The 20,000-nt window shown below is 42.8% G+C and overlaps 3 protein-coding genes across 3 annotated transcripts; 1 reads left to right on the top strand and 2 right to left on the bottom strand.

Annotated features, from left to right (window-relative positions):
• Positions 1-2,805: 2,805 nt before the first annotated feature.
• Positions 2,806-5,140, bottom strand: b3gnt7l (UDP-GlcNAc:betaGal beta-1,3-N-acetylglucosaminyltransferase 7, like). Its single transcript, XM_076275637.1, has one exon. The coding sequence runs from the start codon at positions 4,828-4,830 to the stop codon at positions 3,526-3,528; it is 1,305 nt and encodes a 434-aa protein (XP_076131752.1). The 5' UTR covers positions 4,831-5,140; the 3' UTR covers positions 2,806-3,525.
• A 3,112-nt stretch (positions 5,141-8,252) lies between these two features.
• Positions 8,253-11,031, top strand: cunh1orf174 (chromosome unknown C1orf174 homolog). Its single transcript, XM_076276768.1, has 3 exons — positions 8,253-8,384; positions 9,021-9,434; positions 9,917-11,031. Exons 1-3 carry the CDS (start codon positions 8,370-8,372, stop codon positions 10,019-10,021), a joined length of 534 nt encoding a protein of 177 aa, XP_076132883.1. The 5' UTR covers positions 8,253-8,369; the 3' UTR covers positions 10,022-11,031.
• A 392-nt stretch (positions 11,032-11,423) lies between these two features.
• Positions 11,424-17,668, bottom strand: dffb (DNA fragmentation factor, beta polypeptide (caspase-activated DNase)). The gene is made up of 7 exons (XM_076276485.1): positions 17,508-17,668; positions 17,211-17,337; positions 16,345-16,530; positions 15,858-15,937; positions 15,305-15,478; positions 14,258-14,358; positions 11,424-12,484 (listed from the first exon to the last, which is right to left on the bottom strand). Exons 1-7 carry the CDS (start codon positions 17,628-17,630, stop codon positions 12,274-12,276), a joined length of 1,002 nt encoding a protein of 333 aa, XP_076132600.1. The 5' UTR covers positions 17,631-17,668; the 3' UTR covers positions 11,424-12,273.
• Positions 17,669-20,000: the final 2,332 nt, after the last annotated feature.

Genomic DNA, 20,000 nt, shown 5'->3' with positions numbered 1-20,000 from the left:
TTAATAATTTCATTTGGTCAACTCTGTCAGACACATCAAAAGGTATTCTATGTTTTATGTGCATATCCTCTTGCTGAGGATATACAAAATATATTAAATTTATGTCATGAGTATACACAGGTCCTTTATAATGAACCATTTCTTTCAAAGATGTTTGCGGAAAAATGCAACTTTTAGATGTTTAGTCCCTTATCTCAAGAATCATTAGCTAACATATAAGCATGTGCTCGTCTGCAACACACACACCCACACATACATATGTGTGCTTTTTAAAGGTGTGTTGATGTAACACACACACATGTGCTGTTAAAAGGTGATTTGAGATAGCATATCTCAACAGTGTTGCACAGATGGATACTATCAGGTTGGCCTTCAGTAAATGATGTGCAGCCTCTTAGCCAACACACAGACACACACACACACACACACACACACACACCCACACACACACACACACCCACACACACCCACACACACACACACACACACACACACACACACACACACACACACACACCGGTCTCATTTCACTCGTAACACATTTGTTTCCTGATAGAGTACTGTTAGAGTATTGGGGTGTGAGCTTCAAGGTGATGACACATTGGTTAACATATTAATCATTGTTGTCATGCAATTGCACAACTGGTTCCAGTGACCAAATCACATGTGCCCCCCCCCCCCCCATCAGAACTAACTTACTTACTTTTCTACCTTTACTGTACTTACTCTTACTTACTTACTTACTTTTTTACTTTTACTTTACTCACTACCACTTACTAGTGCACATCTTGTTTCAACACCTTTTGCTGTATGTTTTGTTTTTGTGAGTTTACTCAGTGTTTACATCTGATTTAATTTTCTCTGTTTAGAAATATGAGAATTTTGAATGTCACTAATTTATTTCACCGCAGAATGTAATACTTGCCTAAATGTAAACAAAGCCTTTACGAAGGTTCCTCAATAAGGGAATAGGGAACACTCTCTCAAGCATCCTGTCAAAAGACAATACAACAGCAACTATTGACAAAAACACTGTCATTTGAATAGTGGTGGTGTTTCATTACATGACAGTATATCAAGGGAAATCATTTGAGTTCCCATGCACCATGCAAACTTGTTTAACCCTCCTGAAATGTTAAGCTGTTCTGAGAGGACAGCACGCCGAGGCCGAGCTGATTTCCTTTGTGAGTGCTTGTTGATGAGTGAGAGAGGAGCCTAGTGTGGCAGAGGAGTGAGCGCAGGGGCTCAACACACTGTGCTGTCAGCCCTCTGCCATCTTGTGTGCAGAGATCCATGATTTAGTAAATAAAGCTTTGCCAAGCCATCTATGTCTGGTTTAATGTGATTTAGTAAATAAAGCTTTGCCAAGCCATCTATGTCTGGTTTAATGTGATTTAGTAAATAAAGCTTTGCCAAGCCATCTCTGTCTGGTTTAATGTGCATGTGGCTAACTTGGTGTGTAGTCTACGGGCCCGTCCCATTTCTCCCCCCTTAAAACTTCCACTTGGTTTTGATTGCCCTCAACATTAAAGCCCCCTCGACAAGGGAAGTGGAGGTGAAGATCTTTCCCTATGAATTGGGACACCACTATATGCAAATTAGCGTAGCAAGCTCAAATTTAAAATTAGCGTAACATGCTCACCTATGTCACGCGCAGCGCAGACGTGTCTACCAGTAGTAGCCTGCTACTATTTTCATTCAGGAACATGCCTGTTCCAGCGGTCATTGTTGTGTGAGCTGTGTTTATCTACGTCTGGTTAATCAACAAAGATATTCGTGTTCACGTGAACGCCAGAACACACACCTTAAATATTGACAAAACTACCCAGATCAGATATATAACGTTATTTGATGGGCAGACTCTCTCAAAGCACTCAGCAGATATCATGAACATCGTCAGATAGCTTTGTGAGATATTTTCTAACATTAGTGTTCAAAACTCAACAGTCCATCAGATGTGCATCAAACTAACATATTCCAACATATTTCGAAATTTTAATAAGCTTATTTGCGAAAATATATTAAAAATGTGGCCGGCTCGCTGAGCTCGCACGGTATCCTGGGTAATTTCATCTCCCACTTCGTTTTAAGCCTGCATCGGTCCTGGCTATATTTTGAGGGTTGATTTTAAGGGGAAAATAGCTCTTCCCCTTGCTCCCTAAAGTAATGAGACACCCTAGCCCTACACGTGCACGTGCAAAATCAAGGGTTAGGGCAAAAATCTAGGGGTAGGGGGGGTATTGGGACGGGCCCTACCTGTTGTTAAGCAGAAGTGATCCCAAGATTTATTGATTGATCCCAGATTGATCCCAAACTGAATAGCAATGTACTCTATTTGATTATTTTTGCTAAGGAAAGCATTTTTTTTTGCTTTGATCAACCCTACATTTTAAGGAAAAATGTCACTGTTATTTAATAATAGAAACATTTCTATTTCTGGTTTAGTAAAATTGCAAAAAAATGTAATGAAGTTGGATTAGATCACTAGAGCCAACTGAACATACTATAGCTATGGTCCTACTTAGTACTACTAATTAATATGATCTTATCTTACTAATAAATAATAAAGTATAAATAATTAAGTATATCTTAATATCTTATCTTACTAATTTGTTTTATTAGCCTACCAATCTCTAATGGTCCACACAAGCAACTATCCTTTATTCTTTGGTTTATGTATATTATTGGTTATCTATTAGATTGTGAGGTGAAGATCTTTGAGTCCTAGGCCTATTTGTACTTTCACTGAAGTTAAGACTTTAAGCAGCCTACTGTTGCAACTAAGACGCAAATGAAAGATGCCTGTACAGAAAAAAGACATTTATTACATCACCAGCACAGAGCCCAAGGCGCTGGCAGACACACCAGGGCTGGGAAACATTTGCCCGTTCAACATGGCCTACAGTGAGGTGCTTCTGTCACACCGTAAGATTATGTCCTCCGTTCAACATGGCCTACAGTGAGGTGCTTCTGTCACACCGTAAGATTATGTCCTCTTTGGTTTCTACTGTCTGTGCCTCATTTCGTACAAGATACACAAATGTATTTTTTACCAGAACAAACTGGTGATTTAGCAGGGACACATATCCATTTTTATCCAGGCCTGTAGCCCAGGGATTGGGGTAAAACGCAGTCAACACGTGTCCTTCGCTCATATAGTTTCTGTTTGTGTGCAGAGAAAATGTTTCATGATAAAATAATAATAAAAAAAATATTCATCACAGTGTGTTGTGTTTTTATTTCTCCAGTTTTACACTGGCATGGAACATTAATAGCGATTTTAGAGTCGTGTTTCATTCGAGTGAGCTGTGCTTTTCTTACTAAATAGACGTGGAGTAACACTTAGGCTACACCACTTCCCGTAGCTTTGATCCAGGGTATCGCTTATTTCATCATAAATAGCCAGCTCGAACTGTGAAGCATTTGTTGTCCTGGGTGTGTGCCAAAGTGAAATGTTTTAAGGTGGTGTCCAAGGTCAGTTGCGTCTCTCTGTCCTGGTAAAACATTCCCTTTAACTCCAACGCATCACAAGAGAGTCCTTTTGGCGCATATGAGGTTTTCGTTATTCACTATATCCCACATTCTGAGTAGCTCCTGCGGGGTGAGTTTGTGGATGATGATGAGATTCTTGAAGAAGCAAGGCTCGCTGTTCATGGGGCTGTTTTTTCTGTGTTTCATGATCCCAAATGTCCTAAAACCTGGATGCATTTCCGGCGCAAGGTGCAGCTTTTGTAAACACATACCGAGGAACACGTCGTCTATGGGGTACAATTCTAGCCCCTCGGAGACCACGAACAGTCTCCGGGCCAACTGCGCTGACATGAGAAACCCGCCTCCCCCCACGTATGGAGGATAGGGTTTATCAAACAATTCTTTAGGAATATAATATTTGCTTTGGCGGTTTCGGATGGGTATGGCTTTATCAATTGTATCCCCTACAAATAAATTATCAACTTTGCCTTCCTCTGTCTTAAAACCGAAAAGTTCCACCAAGTTCTGTGTATTCACAAAAACGTCGTCATCACCTTTGAAGATAAACTGAACCTTGGAACAGTGAATGTGGAACCATTTCAGAAAATTCACCTCCTTCAATGTGAGATTAAAAAAGGTGTCCATGAAATCCCACTGTAGAATATCTCCATATATCTTATCCTCATATTCCACTAGCTTCTGCAAGTTCTTCGCATCCTTACCAGTTGATGGGGTACCAAGGAGAAACAAAGTCTTAATTCTTTTGCCATCGATGACCTGCTCTTTACCCCACGTCTTTCGCACGGCTTCACGCCTGTCATGTTGTTCGATAACGGACTTCACCACCATGAGTAGATCCACGTCTCCACTTCGACACTTCTCTGGATGGTCAATGAGCATGGGGAAATACCGGCAATGTCTGTGAAGCACGAACTGATGAAACCTCGAGTCCAGTCGTCGAAACCAATCTTTAGCCCGTACGGATGAATCTTCCGTGCAGTTGATCACATCCACGTCCCAGGATGCCAGGCTGCTGGGCTTCGTAACGATGACACGAGCTGCATTCGAGTCCTCGACCTGAGCTGGCGAAGAATAATTTCCAGCGGGAGACTTGATGGAGGATTTCCCCTTTACTAATTGGCACTCAGGCCCACACCAACTGCTTTTAACGTCCAAATGTATTTCCTTCATATTGCTTTCAAGTACCTTGAATTTTTGTATCATCAGCAGGGTGGCAAAAACAAGGGCTAAAGTTAAGAGAGTCTTAAAAACTCTCTTTCGCCTGAAAAAATAATCCATCACTGCTGCGCGCCTTAAGCAGGGTGTAAAACCCTTTCGGATGGACTGAAAACTTTCCATTCAAGATTCATATCCACAAATTGAATTAATATTTCGTGTTTCAGTGAGAGCAACAAGCGGCGTTCCTCCGTTAGACATGCTGTCGAGACGAGATGTTCTCGCTCTTTGAGCACATCGCGCGGTCTGTCTGGGCATCTCCGGAATACAGGCTGCGCTCGGAGGCGCGCGCTCCACACACCATGGACAGAGCGAAGCTTTACCCCGAAAATCTCTTCCAAAGTCGATCTTCCTTTATGGTTTGTTGATGGAGATGTCACCGCCGACACTTCACGGTTGGCTTCTATATTCCGCTGCTCCTTTCATCTGTCGGCTATGGGGGTTTGGCGTCTCTCACGAAAGAATGTCTCTCCTGGCCGCCCTGCCTCTCTCCCCCCGCCCCCGCCTGAACTCGACCCACCCCACGACACCTATCTGCAACACAGGTTTCTTGTTTCAGTCACAGATGTGCTTGCTGAATCTACGTGTCTCTAAGGGTTTGACCAGACACCCAATAGCATTCTTATAATTAATTTAAGAAGGTGGCACAAGGAATGGTTAAACAGCGACTAACCCATTCACATTAGGACACGAGCAATGACTGTTTTTATAGCGTTTGAACCCGTGTTATCTTTACCTTTGCCATAACATTGCGTCTTATTCACTCAGCTGCGCACTTGGAGACACAACACACTTAAATTTGTGCACGTGAAAAGTCCTAGCTATGACACTGGCTGTCACTATTAATCCCCCCCCCCCCTGTAGAAAAGCCTTTTCAATAACATGTATAGGCCTACAACGGGGGCTATATTGAATAGAAACATAAGCCTATTCATGACCAGGTATAAAATTAGCTAGATTTATGTGTATAGCGCGCCACTGTGTGGTCTCGAGGCGCGTAACAGCCATTGGTCTGAAGAAAGGAGAATCAAGAGAGTGGCTGAAACTGAAACATTATGGCACGCGGTAATGAAACGAGAGGGAGACGAATGGGCTGCATTCGGAAAGTGTTTTTGTGCTTAGGAAAGTTCATATAGAAAATATAGCTGCAAGCAGCAATGAGGGGGCCAAGCAGTATAGGCCGGAGTAGCCACAGGACAAGATAGAACTCAGCAGACACCCGGGATCAACAGGGCTGAGTATTGCTACCGCCTCCGCCAGCCAGCCCCCCCCACCTAATCACCCCAGCCCGTCCCACCCCGTCCTGCCCTGCCCTGCCCTTGCACGCACGCATTAGAATTAACTGGATGGAACATGTTGTCATCAGTTTCACATCAAAAAATAAAAGATTGATAAAACACATCAGCAACTACACATCAAAATGCAATATTGCTAATGGCAGCACCCCCTACAGGTCAAATGTCACCAAATGTTTTAAGCGTCCTCCTAATGGGGTCATGAATATATGTAGTAACTTTGGTTATGATACATGGCAGGGTTGCTGAGATATGAGCTCACTTCCTGTTTGGCGGCTTCGCCGCAAATTTCGATTGGCTGGTACAGGTCAATGCTTCTGTCAATTGTTCCAGAAAGCATTGCACTCATCAGGCATGGTCTGAAGATGGTCTCTGCCAATTTTGGTGAAGAACAGATGAAATTTGTGACCTGCGAAAATTTGTACGTGTTTTTGATTAAATCCAATATGGCGGCCGAATCAATTATGATGACATCACAAGTTGGCTTCGGTCGGCCTAAGGACCTCCAACAGTATTACCAGACACCACTAGTGCGTTTTAATTCTAAGCACAACTGCAGCGACAGGCCAAAAAGCATGTTTCTTAATTACAGCGCCCCCTAGAGGTCAAAGGTCACCAAATTTCTTGAGCGTCCCTCTGATTGGGTTCTGAGTCCATGTACTTAGTTTGGTTATGATAGATGAATGGGTTGCTGAGATATGAGCTCACTTCCTGTTTGGCGGCTTCGCCGCAAACTTCGATTGGCTGTTACGCGCGAATGGTTTTAGTTGCGAAGACGAAAAGGAATAACTTTTGTGAGGCATGCTCTGAAGATCATGTGTGTCAAGTTTGGTGATGATCGGACAAAATTTGTGACCTGTGAAGTTTTAGTTTCACTTTCACTAAAATCCAATATGGCGGAAAATGACGTCATAGGGTGCGTTGAACTCGGCCTGGTCCAAGGATTCCAATGGTACCTCATTTTACAAAATCAGACAAACGGGTCAGAAGTTACATGCGTGAACGCATGCCCAACTTTGGCCTGTTGGTGGCGCTAGAGCGCTCGGGGTGCGGAATTGAAACTTGGTGAAATTAATCATGAGATTCAGCCTAATTAGTGTGCCAAATTTCACAACTTTTCACCAGACGGTTCTATGGGCTGCCATAGACTCCAATGGCGGAGGAAAGATGTTAAATAATAATAAGAAATCATAGAAACACAATGGGTGCCTTCGCAGCTTCGCTGCTTGGCCCCCAATTAACTGACCCGGCAATATTTAGAGATAGGCTAACAGCTGTTCGGATAGGCCTACTCTGGAAAGGTGCTTCGATGCTTATTTTCAAATATCCTTTAGCATAATAGAAATTCGTACAACCCCAACACAGGAAAAGTTGGGACGTAAAATGCGAATAAAAAAAGAATGTGACAATCTGCGAATCGTAAACCCATATAGCTGTAAAAAGGACACAGACCACATGTCAAATGTCAAAAACGACACATTTGATATGTCATGGTTAAATATGTTCATTTTTAATATTTAATATTATATCTTTTTATATTTTTAATATATAATATTATACATTTTTTATATTTAATATAATATTTTGATACCAGCAACACGTTTCAGTAAAAGTTGTGAAGGGAGCAACAAAATGCTGGAAAAGTTGTAATGATAGAGAAAAATAGGAATATTTCACAACTAATGAAGGTGACTGGCACCATGGTTACATATAAAAATAGCATCACAGAGGCAGATCTCTTAGGAGTAAAGATGTAGAGAGAGATATTGATGAAACAATATAGCCTAATTATAATGCATGTTAACATAAAACTGTAAGGTATGGGATTTCATCAATTACAGTACATAATTAATATCATTAGAAGAGAATCCAGATAAATCTTTGCAAACAAGGGACAGGGATGGCCTTGCATTAAAACCAGACCTGCTAGGCTACTGCATAGGCTACATACAATCACAACAAAGAGTTTAGACTAGAACCAATATTTCCTTAATTTCCTTTCCCCGCTTGACTAGACCAAATACAGTTGAGTAGCCTATAGCCTCGTTGCGTTTTGGGTTTTTGTGGGATCACGGATCAAAGGCTGTGCCTTTCACATCCGGAGTTAGACCTGATTACGAACGTTACTCGATTTTCCTCCGGCTTAAAGCGGAGTGACTGAACCATGTGACCAACGGCCACAAACCAGGCCCATGCGCTCGTGCGCTGCCGTAGCAGTGACGCACTGCCTGGCAGGAAACCGATGCAGGTGGGACCAGGGGGCTGTACTTTCACAGAGATCTGCCCCGTTTCTAAACCAGACGAGGGCTCCCGGCTGAACTCGAGACTCGACACGACGCCCAAACAACAAAGTTTGACCAAAGAGGAATGAATCGTAAACAGGTAAGCGAAATTGGTTGCACTATCGTTAGCTACTCGACATGAAGGATATAGGATACAGACCATGATGTAAGGTTTCTTGAGAAGGCAAAACACACATCACAGCGTGCGTAAAACTCCAGGACGACAACAACGAAAGTTTTCTATGTAGGCTTAGAGAACAAAACAGTAGGCTTTGTAGCACTTAGGCATTCTGTGATTTAATTTCATTGTCCACGGCGTCAAATGAACGTTACGATGGCTATTTTTTTGTAGGCTAGTTATTGGCACGTAGTTTGTTTATCTATGTGTTCTTTGCCTGCGCTCGCATTATATGGCAACGTGTGTACTATAATAGATGTGAAGTCAAGTAGAAGCATTTTTTGGGGGTGGGGGGGGGCCTTGTGTTTATAAGCTATTACAGTCGTTGGAAAGTGTTGTGTTGATGAACAGTATAATGGATGTACTGTCACTTTAAATGGAGCTAAGAGTCAAACAAAGTTCAATTAAGGTCAGTGTCAAAGCCAGCGCACGCAACCAACCCCCACCCTACAGTTTCCGTCTGGAAAGGAGAACGGCACGACGGCGCGGTGCCTAAACACAACTTTGCTTTCTTTCTGTCAAATCAGAATCTCTCTGAATTATGTTTTCTTTCTCCAGCGGGTAGTGGAGAGGGGACCGTTTCGGCTACTGGTTGGGAGACTGAGAAGCGAAACCTGCCACGGGAAAATACTCATGGCAGTCGATAGCGGTGAAGCGAGTCGGCGCTCCAGTGCGAGCCTCAACGTTCGCAGCGACGGAGAGGAATGCCCGACAGCATCCACGGCGAATGCCACAAAAACACGGGGTCGGAAAAAGACTGGGAAATCTCCAACAGAAGGAATGGTATTACGAGGGAAGGAAAACACTGCAAACACTCAGGGATCTCCTCCGCGCCGCAGGACGAAGACCTCGACAGAAAGGGTGGAGATGCGCGTGTCCTCCACTCACGAAAACCCCTCGGTGGTAATGGATGAGGACAGTAACGAAATCTATCCAGTGGGACAGTTCTTTGGGAATCTGGACCTTCTGCCGGTAAGGGCCCATTACACCCTCGATATGTTTTTATTTATTTATTTAAACGCAACTCGGTTCTCTTGCAGTGCTAAAATCGATCCACCTAGCGAAATGACCAAATTTCCGTAGCCTACTTGGGCACTCTCCGTGTGACCAAATAACGGCTATGTGTGAATGAATAATAAATCGCGTCAAGCAGCATATGTTTACGCCGTCGTTGTGTTCAGGCATATCTAGACGCCCAGAGAGACATGCAGAGCGTGCTGCTTGCTATCCCGCAGCGTCTACACGATTATCAGCCCCGTGAACACGCATAGCCTACTGCAAGCCCCCTGTTGACCTTCAACCCATTTAGCCTACCGTTTGTAAAGAAATAAAACTGTCGGCTGTCGTTATGGTCCTTATGCAAAGGGTCTTAACCGACTAATCCAGTTCGTTTCATGCGTACAGCCAGTCAGTGTACTTTTATTTATTTATTTATATATTTATTTATTTTCCAGGATTATCCCGAGCAGCCCAGCACCACTGAGGCGGGGAGCACACGAGAGCACAGACGGCGACACTACTACGCCAAAGAAGAGAGCGAGGAGGACGAGCCCCATTGAAACACACATTTTAATATTTGGGATATTGAGGTGGAGTTGATGGCACTGATTTGCTTGACTGAACACACGTGTGCTTGGAATTAATGCAGGAAGCAATGACGAGTTTATTTACCACCAGCAAAGCGCGAATGAAGCGCTCACCCTCGACCGACAACCTGACGGGCAGCTACAGCCAAGGACCAGCTGCCAAGCGGGGCGTGCCAAAACTTACTCATGTTCGATGGCTTTTTCGTGCCATGATATTCAACTCAAACCCAGTTATTTCTCAACCAGCTAGAGCCCACTTTGTCGCCAAGTTTTGCGCCAACCGCACTTACACCTCTTCTTAGCCTCTGAAAACAAGCAGGAATTGTCGCAATTCCACTTATTGTGGACTATAAAAACATTTTTCTTTTAAAAAATATTCACAGCTATAATTTGCATAGCCTACTCGGTCAGACCAAATACGTCTTAAAAGCGCCAGGTCGTGTATCTGTTGTAAAAGAGTTGGAGGTATTTTTCTACAAAGACTGAGAATTTATACTTGTTATTTAGGAAACAATGCAGTAAAAGCTGATGATGGTTGACCTCACTGAAAAAAAAAAAGGTTGTGTAGTGCCAAGAAAGAAGAGCAGCTAATCCAACGCATGTTTTAATATTTTATTATTTTATTTTTGAAATAATTTTTCTAATCTTGAAAGTTGATGTTACCGAACTTTTAACTATGATATAGTATATCTGACTTAGTAAATTGTGTTTTGTATATTAAGACATGCACTAATATTTCGAGTTGCTATAGGTATGTGTGTATGTATATATATATGGAAATCTTTATTTTTCTATAAAATCTGTGTACATTTTGAAAGTGCTATTTTTGTGTAAACCAGAGGCCTTGTTTCCAAACATGCAGCATAGTTATTTAATGTATAATGTGCAAGATTGCTACAATATCATGATCGTTTATGAGCTGCATTGCTTGGTAAATCCGTCCACAAGTAAAAACAATATTAAACCATTTTCAAGTTTTACTAGCTCAAAGCCTTTGTAGCAGTTTGTACGCAGCTATTTGTGTGATAGATGGCATTGTACTGACCGCAGACTAGTGTCTGTTGGGCCTGTGTGATGTTATGCAACAGTTAGGCACAGTCAAATTACTCATTCATTTGTTATTGGACGAGGCATTCCATGAGTGGGAATATCCTCTTAAGTAAAGACTAAATGCTGAATCTCGGTTGAATTCCAGCCGTGACAACATGCTTTACCAGCCCCACGTCTACACGTGCCATATTGCCGTGGCAACATGCTTTACCAGCCCCACGTCCACACATGCCATATTGAATCTGCTTTGCTGAACATCTCAACTGTGGTGGCCCTCAAAATCTCAGACCAACAAAAGTGATGCAAAATGCCCTTCTGTTTGTGGTTTAAAAGTATTTTAATGATAAATGGTAAAAATGCGAACTCTGATCAGTGCAATACATGGTTCCGTGGATGGAGATTATGACTACATACATGCTTGTCACAGGAAATTGGATTTTATTTCAAGTAAATAAACGAACTTCAGGGCTCGTTTGCCTGGAAAACATCCTTGGCAGGATAATCGAAACAATAACAAATACATGGGTGGACCAAAGGGGCAGGAACAGACCGTTCCCTCTAAAACAATCAGACAGATCTAATGCAAACACTTACAGGCTACAGTACAAAGAAACTCTTTCACATTCAAATTGATGAAAAAATGGAGCGAATAGTTTTGGCATGGAAATGTTAAATACATATATTTTAACAATTCTGGTCAAGTTCATGTAAGAAAATACATTATTTTATCATGTACGAAAATATTAAAAAATTTCCATTATAAAAAATACCAAACAAGATAAAAACAAACAGTGCTGCAAAGCATAATCAAGCTGCCATGGGAGTCTTAACAGTCTGACATAATCAAGCTGCCATGGGAGTCTTAACAGTCTGACATAATCAAGCTGCCATGGGAGTCTTAACAGTCTGACATAATCAAGCTGCCATGGGAGTCTTAACAGTCTGACATAATCAAGCTGCCATGGGAGTCTTAACAGTCTGACATTTAATCAAGCTCTTCTTGTCTTCAACATGCTCCACTGCCTGTCTGAGATCCCAGCTCCTCCTCATCTCCCCACGCTCATCTCACCTGTCTGAGATATCCCAGCTCCTCATCTCACCTGTCTGAGATATCCCAGCTCCTCCCCACCCTCATCTCACCTGTCTGAGATATCCCAGCTCTCCCCCCCCCCCCCTCATCTCCGCACCCTCTTCACCTGTTTGTAAATCCTCCGCTTGTCGCAGGACAGGTCATGGGCCCCCTTCTTGTGACATACGATGTGCACCAGTTTGAGGTTGTCCACTGTGAAGAGCAGTTTGTAAAAGTAGTCCACGTTGATGCCTCCGCTGCAGCGTCCGTGCAGAGCCTCCACCAGGGTCGGGAGGATCGTACGCTTCTTCTCAATCCTGCCAAAAAGAGCGGTTTTTTTAAGGAAATACTGTTAAAATTCCAGCACCCTAAAACTGGATTTCTGGTTTCCTTACTGAACTGAAAAGGCAATCTTTGATGTTATTTTTGAAGTAAGTTATCTTAAGTTAAGTTAAGAAACACTAATCCATGAAACACACATCCGTGCTTAGAGACTGAATTTCTTTAATAGGGCTTGGACAAGCCAAGAACTAATTCATTTGAAAAATATCAACAAATGTATTAATTTGAAAAATATTGGCAGATTAATCGATTATGAAAGTAGTCATTAGCTAATCACCAAGTCCATACGCTTGACTCTGGGTATATTATTTTCAGCAGGACTTAATTGACAACTTATTTTGATTAATTGAGGGAAACAGTTAAAATTCCAAACTGGATTCCTGAAATTGGATTTCTGGTTTCTTTACTGTACTGAAAATGAATATCTTTAATAGGGTGTGGACCAAACAAGATCTAAGAGCTAATTCAAAGGAAAAAAATATCAACAAATTGAACAGATCAATCGATTATGAATCAAAACAGTCCATACACTTGACTCCACACATTGGGCACATTGTTTTCAGGGCGCGCATGCACTATCTGGCAGTGTGTCCCTCACTTGCTTTTAACACATTTCTCTAGTTCGTGAATGACTCATGAGCAGACAGTGTTTTGTTACTCTGTAATTCCTTGGCGAGGATTATGCAACTGGGGTCGTATCAGACTGGATAAGAGCCCAACCGGAGTGTCCTCCAACTGGACTCCCCTCCCCTCTCAGAGTGTCCTCCAACTGGACTCCCCTCCCCTCTCAGAGTGTCCTCCAACTGGACTCCCCTCTCAGGAGAGGCAGTGGACAACGCAGTGGGCTCTGGATGGAATTTCTTCAGCAAAACACAGGCTCCAATTGGATAAGAGGGTTTTGGTTTGGCTCTTCAGCAATCACTATGGTAACCTCAGTTAAAAGGAAACATGTGGTGCGGACTTGTGGATGTTTGTTTAAGTATTTGTGGTGTTATTTTTGAAGTAGTTGATGTTTTGAAACACTAATTGGTGGAAGAGTGTGTCACGTGGCCTGGTATTGCATCCGTGCTTAGAGGCTGTTAAGATAAAGTAACTATCTCAACTATCTGTTAGAAATTGTGTTGTCCCTATCTGGGTATCAAGTATCAAGTTGTGTCATTTTCAACACATTTGTTTTAAGTGTGGCTGAATCTAAATTAAGTTAATTCCAAGTAAACTTTAAGGGGAAATCTATCACCAAACAACTCCATCACAACCCTCCACCTTTCTCAACCTGCACACATCGGAGTCTAGAATACTTCACCTGTGGTCCAAGACCAAACCTCTACTTGAGGAAGCTCACCAGAGGGGTATTTCACAAAACCTAGATAAGCGATTAAGCTGGGATTTTTACATTTACATGATTACATTTTCACTTTCATTGTTAGTCTATATCAAAAGCGGTTGTTCACTTTGTGTGAATGACGCTATTTTCCGCGTCTTTTTTTATTCCAACCGTGGGCACTTTGGAGCAGAAACGAGAATGTGCACACATCCTGAATTACTAACACCTGGCTTGACATAGTCGCTCCTACTCATGCTGGATTGGCATTAGTGAAACGAGTTGAGCTAGAATGACCAGACAACGCTATGTCAAACCTCGCTTTATCACTTATCTTGGATGTCTTAATTCTGCCTTTGGGAAATACCCCTCTGTAAACCTCTACTTGAGGAAGCTCACTGTTAAACCTCTACTTGAGGAAGCTCACCTGTGGTCCAGGTTCCAGGTGCTGAAGAGGATCCTGCTCTCACGGGTGCCGTAGGGATTGATGGAGTGCAGCAGATCACACGCCTCTTCGTCAAACGCTCCCTGCAAACACAGCAGCCAGTTGTACCACGTGCTTAATGTTCTCTTGAATTATGCGTTGCATCACTTAAGGCCTGAGAGGAGAAATCCGGATAACATAGATCTCATAGATCACAGTTTCTCAAGGTCACAAAGTACGGTCGGTATGGAAAAAACGCAAAAACAATGAGTTTTACTTAGCTCGAGTTGCTAGTTCCAACAGCTAAAGCAGCCAGGTCGCTATAATGCTACACTCTGGGGGCATGGACGGCCTCCTAAAGCAGCCAGGTCGCTATAATGCTAAACTCTGGGGGCATGGATGGACATGCCACCACAGTGTGCTGCTAGTGTAGTGAATTTCTTCTTTAAGTTCAAATGTGCTGTTTAATGATATGAGATGATCTTTACCTGGTGCAGTTAAGTTTACTTTTCATCTTTAACTACAGCACAATTTGCCTAAAGTAAACCATTTCTACAATTCATTATACAGTATTCTAAAATTAATAGTTCCTGTCCTTAACTGTGATTGTCTGAATTGCATTCGATGATGTTGTAAAATCCAGCACAACCCCACATTTCGTTCTATATTGCTGCACCATCACAACTTGATACAAAAGTTAGAGTCGCTGTGTGTCAATATTGCTCAGCAACCATTCTGATAGAGGGAATATATTTCTTGGTGGAAGAATGATTAACTAAATAGTTAAATTTCTTGTTGCCGTTCCTTTATGCTGTTAAATCTTGCCAGGTATATGTGGTAACCGATTTAGAAAAGTAATAAGCAACTCGATTCCATGCAAGTCGTGCCTCACAACGCTCTTTAGCTGTTCTAAAATCCCTGTCACCTATGTCCTCTCAGGACTAATTGCTTAATTGTTTATTACAAACGTAAAGTCCTAAAGTTCTGATGGTATTGGTATGGCGCTGCGGTGGTTCTGGACTGTGCTGCGGAGAGAACCTGGAACCGCACCTGGCAGGAGAACCAGCCCTCCTTGGAGCACAGGCGCCGGGCGTCCTTCTCTGTCCTGTCGAAGTAGCAGCCGTTATAGCTGGCCGACTTGAGCTTGGTCGTCATGCTGTCCAGGACTTTCTTGTACTCTGCCCGCTGTTTGGCGCCTGGAATGGTCCGGATGTATCCATCGACCTGCAGACAGCACCAGGACAGGGTTAGTTGGGTTGGTTTCGTCTTTTAATTAACTTGTCCTAACACCCTAAACTGTTAAAACCACTTACACGATTGTAATACACAACTTCTGCCATTTTCTGCCATTTGGTTTTCTAGGCAGTGAACAGTCAAAATAAGCATCTTAACAAAGTCTGGCAGGTTTTTGAATAAAAGCTTATAATATGGCATGAAGCAGTGCAGCACCCTCTAAATGGCTGAATTCTATTAATGTTTATATTAAGGCAAACATGACATTTCAATTTTACACTTTTTTTAAGACAGAATTAGGATAATGCACCTTTGAAATGCATAATAGTAAATGTAAAAAAAAAAATTTGCCTCGTGCAGTGACACCTACCTCCTTCACATAACCCCGAATCCTACTCTCACAGTTGTACTTCATGTAAGCAGATTTGGTCTTAAATCTGGTATCAACACCTGAAACGATTGGCAGAGAGCTAAAAATGCATGTGCTAGAATCTTCCGATGTCTTACTTATGACAGAAACAAAAGTAAACAAAACAAAAGTAAAAGCAAAAGCAACCGTTCATTGAACAACTAAAACAGTCAGATCTTATAAAAAACACAGACAGCAAAGATGGATATATTCTGACACAAGATGAAGTGGGAGAACTACAAATGCAACATTAACAGGAACTGGAAAGCATCGCTAGACACTTGATCATCAACTCAGTCAGACTGAATAGTTGTGAACAAGTGAGTCAAAGGTATTATTTACTGAGGTGTGCGCCACGCCACAACATCCTAAGTGAAGTAAGCTGACATTACTGACAACAGCCTGCGGCAGCCACGCCTCTCCTTAACCCATTCCGAAGCGTCATTACCCTGGAACCAGTCCGCGTCGTCCACTCGGGCCTCCAACTCGGATCGGTCCTTCAAATTGTGGAGCAAGTCGCCGAGGATTTTGCGGCGTTTGGCGGATGTCTCGTCTGAGAGGAAGTCCTTGGCCTCGTCGATCAACTGGGCAGAGAATCTGTCCAGATCCAGCAGACGCTGAATGTCACTGAATACTATGAGAAAATATAACACCATGAAACACCAAGCACGCATATTGGTTTTCAGGGAAATAAGAGAGAAAGAGAGAGAGGGAGGGAGGGAGAGAGAGAGACGGGACGGGAGGATGAGAACAATCTTCTACTGGTAATAGATAGGCCTACAGTTTTATCAAATTCTAATTGTGCAACATGAGAGCAATTTATGGAGGAAAAAACAAGAGTTTTTTGCACGGGCTACATTCCAGTACACCCTTGGTCTTAGGTTAACCCAGCGGGGCGGTTTTGAAAATGGTGGTGGTGGGGGGGGTGGCAAGTTGGAAGGAAAAATAAAAGCAACAAATAAATACATTTGAAAAATGTAAATACCTATGAAGGTTGTTATACAATGCCATTATAATAATTTGTCGCATATCTGAACATTATACTATATGTTCCATGATAATGACTGGGAATAATAGTAGTGATAGCTCTCATATAGCAGAAAGCCCCAAATGCAATTTGTACACACTGTATGCTCCATCGCGAAGTGCTTGTGGCTAAAATAATTATTAGGATTAGCTTAATGTATTTTTACATTTGCCGTAGTATTGTCGATGGGTTTAATAACACATCAAGGGGGTCCTTGAACAGAAACTAGTGGTATTGGGGGGGCCTTGTCGTGGAATAGTTTGGGAACCCCTGGGTGTTTAACCTACATCCATTCCAGTGTTGTCCTTTGGCCAACAGCACTAGTTCCGCATTGACTGGTAAACAGCGAAAATAGTCCTCCGTCAGTTCAGCCCCGTCCTCGTATAGACATACACGTGATCCAGAGGCAGGGATCTGAAACGATGGAGAATAAAGAGAATGAACCAACTTGGTGCGGTTACGCAATGCAAACGCAGACCGTACCCTGATTGGCTGAAAAGTTCGTTCTCATCGTCAGACAGTAACCAACGGGCGCATCCGACATGCAAAACAACAGACAAAACAGACGACGGATCGACACATACCTTCATTAACTGACAAGACTTTTTCACGAGCTCGCTCAGGGTTGTTGCGCCTACACCAAACTTTCTAGACTCACACGCGTTTCTTATTTTAACCAATTTCGTTGTTTTCTGTTGACTAGACATGATAGTGCGCCTGCTTGTTTTGACTTTTCGTCTTGTGATGTTTTCCTTCCGGATTGAACACTACAAGTGGAAATATTCAAGGTGCACGAGTATACTGACACCATGTGGACGGGAATAAATAGTACGCGAAAGCTGCTACAGCTAGACTCCACGCCACGCAAGCACTGAAAGAGTGGTTGTGTCGCATATTTCATGTTAAAGATCACAGTTCAAATTCAAAGCACCATAAAAGTTCCAATTCTGTGTGTAAACATATCGTTTAAAGAATTACACACCAGACATCAAAACATCTATTTTTCCTAGCTGCCCCCCCCGCCAATAGATACCGAGAAGAACGCATGTTTTTTCTATTCATTCATAGCGTTGGTGGTATAGTGGTTAGCATAGCTGCCTTCCACGCGAAGGCCAGCCGTGTATAGGTGTAACGGAGAAACAGCCAATCAGATTGAAGCTTTATTCTGCCCTGTGCATATCATTATCTATTTTATTATTTAATTATTTACTTGAAAGGCACGGGTTCGAATCCCGTCAGAAACATTATGAAATATGAAAAAAATGAGTGGAAGGGATTGGAAATAATTATTCTTTAAATAAATGTTCAACTGCAAATGTAAAATATAACTTAATATTTTATATAATTTGTTTTTGATGGAAGAAATGCTGCTCCTTCAGCACAGTACAATACTGCAATAATAATAATAATAATTATAATAATAATAATAATAATAATAATATAATGCAACATTGCAGAGGAGAGTACTTTTCCAGTTATTCTCTTATTTTTTGTTTAATTATCATTAATGTCTTCCAGAAGAAAAAAGAAAGGCAATGTGTAGTATTTCAGAAGAAAGGTTCCATTTTATTTGTGAACAAGTTATAAATTACAGATAGTAAACAGTTATGAACAACATTGGTTAAAAAAAACAGCATTCTGTGTGTGTGTGTGTGCGTGCGTGACAGGCAGTGTGTGCACGTGTGTGTCTAAGCCTGTGTGCGTGTAAAGGTGTGCGTGACAGCGTGTGTGTGAGTGTGTGATAAAATCATCTCTAAAAAGTAATACAAGTTGTTAAATTAAATAATTAAGTTATGGTTATGGGATTTTGCAGACGCCTTTGTCCAAAGTGACACACACATAAAAAAACAACATAATATTTAAAATTTAACAGGGAACAGATTAGAATGTTGGTCAAACTATAATAAGGAGAATAATAATACTAAACAACAATGTCAATTCAATCAATAGCCTAATAAAATAAGTCATGAAAATGAGGGAAAAAGCAAAAATAAACAATAATGTCCATTCAATCAATAATATATTCTATGACTAAATGAACACCAGCTGAAGAAGGCAAAGTGTGTGTGTGTGTGTGTGTGTGTGTGTGTGTGTGTGTGTGTGTGTGTGTGTGTGTGTGTGCGTGTGGGTCGGCTGCTGCTAGACGATACACTTAGACACTGCTGCTGGGCGATACACTGATACTGCTGCTGGCCCTGAGTCTGCTACTGCTGGACGATACACTGCCGATGCTGCTGGGTCCTGGGTGCGCTGCTGTCATTGCTGATGCTGCTGGGCCCTGGGTCAGCTACTGCTGGACGATACACTGCCGATGCTGCTGGGCCCTGGGTCGGCTGCTGTCAGACGATACACCGCCACTGCTGCTGGGCTGTGGGTCCACTGCTGCTGTACGATACGTTGCCGATGCTGCTGGGCCCTGGGTCAGCTACTGCTGGACGATACGTTGCCGATGCTGCTGGGCCCTGGGTCAGCTACTGTTGGACGATACGTTGCCGATGCTGCTGGGCCCTGGGTCAGCTGCTGTCAGACGATACACCGCCACTGCTGAACCCGCCACTGCTGTCAGACGATACACCACCACTGCTGAACCCGCCACTGCTGAACCGGCCGCTGCTGTCAGACGATACGCCGCCACTGCTGAACCCACCGCTGCTGAACCGGCCGCTGCTGTCAGACGATACACCGCCACTGCTGCTGGGCTGTGGGTCAGCAGCTGCTGTACGATACGTTGCCGATGCTGCTGGGTTCTGGGTCGACCCTGCTGAGCCCGTCTGCAGTGCCTGGTCAAGGTGCCACCACAGTCCTCTCTGTCTCCCTCCGTGTTCTGACGGGCCTGTGCAAATAATTAAATGTCACCATTTATGTACAGTCCTTAAAGCGGGTAACTGAATATGACCACAGCGTTGTGCTAAAACATTTGACCTACCATTGGGAGAGTATCCATTGATTTAGCTCACACAGCAGTATCGGCGCCCGACCCATCAGCCTGCGCACATCACGCTTTGGGGTCACCTCCTTTCAGTGCCACTGTGTCCCTTGCCTCCATGCACACCCTGTCCACCCTCTTGATCTTCTAG

The sequence above is a fragment of the Alosa pseudoharengus genome, unplaced genomic scaffold (assembly GCF_046254945.1).
Source record: "Alosa pseudoharengus isolate Yale_2024_CS ecotype anadromous, Long Island Sound unplaced genomic scaffold, YU_APseudo_1.1 YU_APseudo_1.1_scf_9, whole genome shotgun sequence".
Classification (NCBI taxonomy): Eukaryota; Metazoa; Chordata; class Actinopteri; order Clupeiformes; family Clupeidae; genus Alosa; species Alosa pseudoharengus.
The sequence above is the reverse complement of the archived record's forward strand: the minus strand, read 5'-3'. Positions and strand labels throughout refer to the sequence as shown.

What these genes read in the sequence shown, in the direction of transcription:
- b3gnt7l (XM_076275637.1), bottom strand. Translation starts at nt 4,830, where the DNA reads ATGGAAAGTTTTCAGTCCATCCGAAAGGGTTTTACACCCTGCTTAAGG.
- cunh1orf174 (XM_076276768.1), top strand. An exon ending in GGAATCTGGACCTTCTGCCG is followed by an intron (nt 9,435 to 9,916) that starts GTAAGGGCCCAT and finishes TTTATTTTCCAG; the next exon opens with GATTATCCCGAGCAGCCCAG.
- dffb (XM_076276485.1), bottom strand. Translation starts at nt 17,630, where the DNA reads ATGTCTAGTCAACAGAAAACAACGAAATTGGTTAAAATAAGAAACGCG. An exon ending in AGTCTTGTCAGTTAATGAAG is followed by an intron (nt 17,338 to 17,507) that starts GTATGTGTCGAT and finishes CCATCGTTTCAG; the next exon opens with ATCCCTGCCTCTGGATCACG. An exon ending in CGACGCGGACTGGTTCCAGG is followed by an intron (nt 15,938 to 16,344) that starts GTAATGACGCTT and finishes CAATCGTTTCAG; the next exon opens with GTGTTGATACCAGATTTAAG.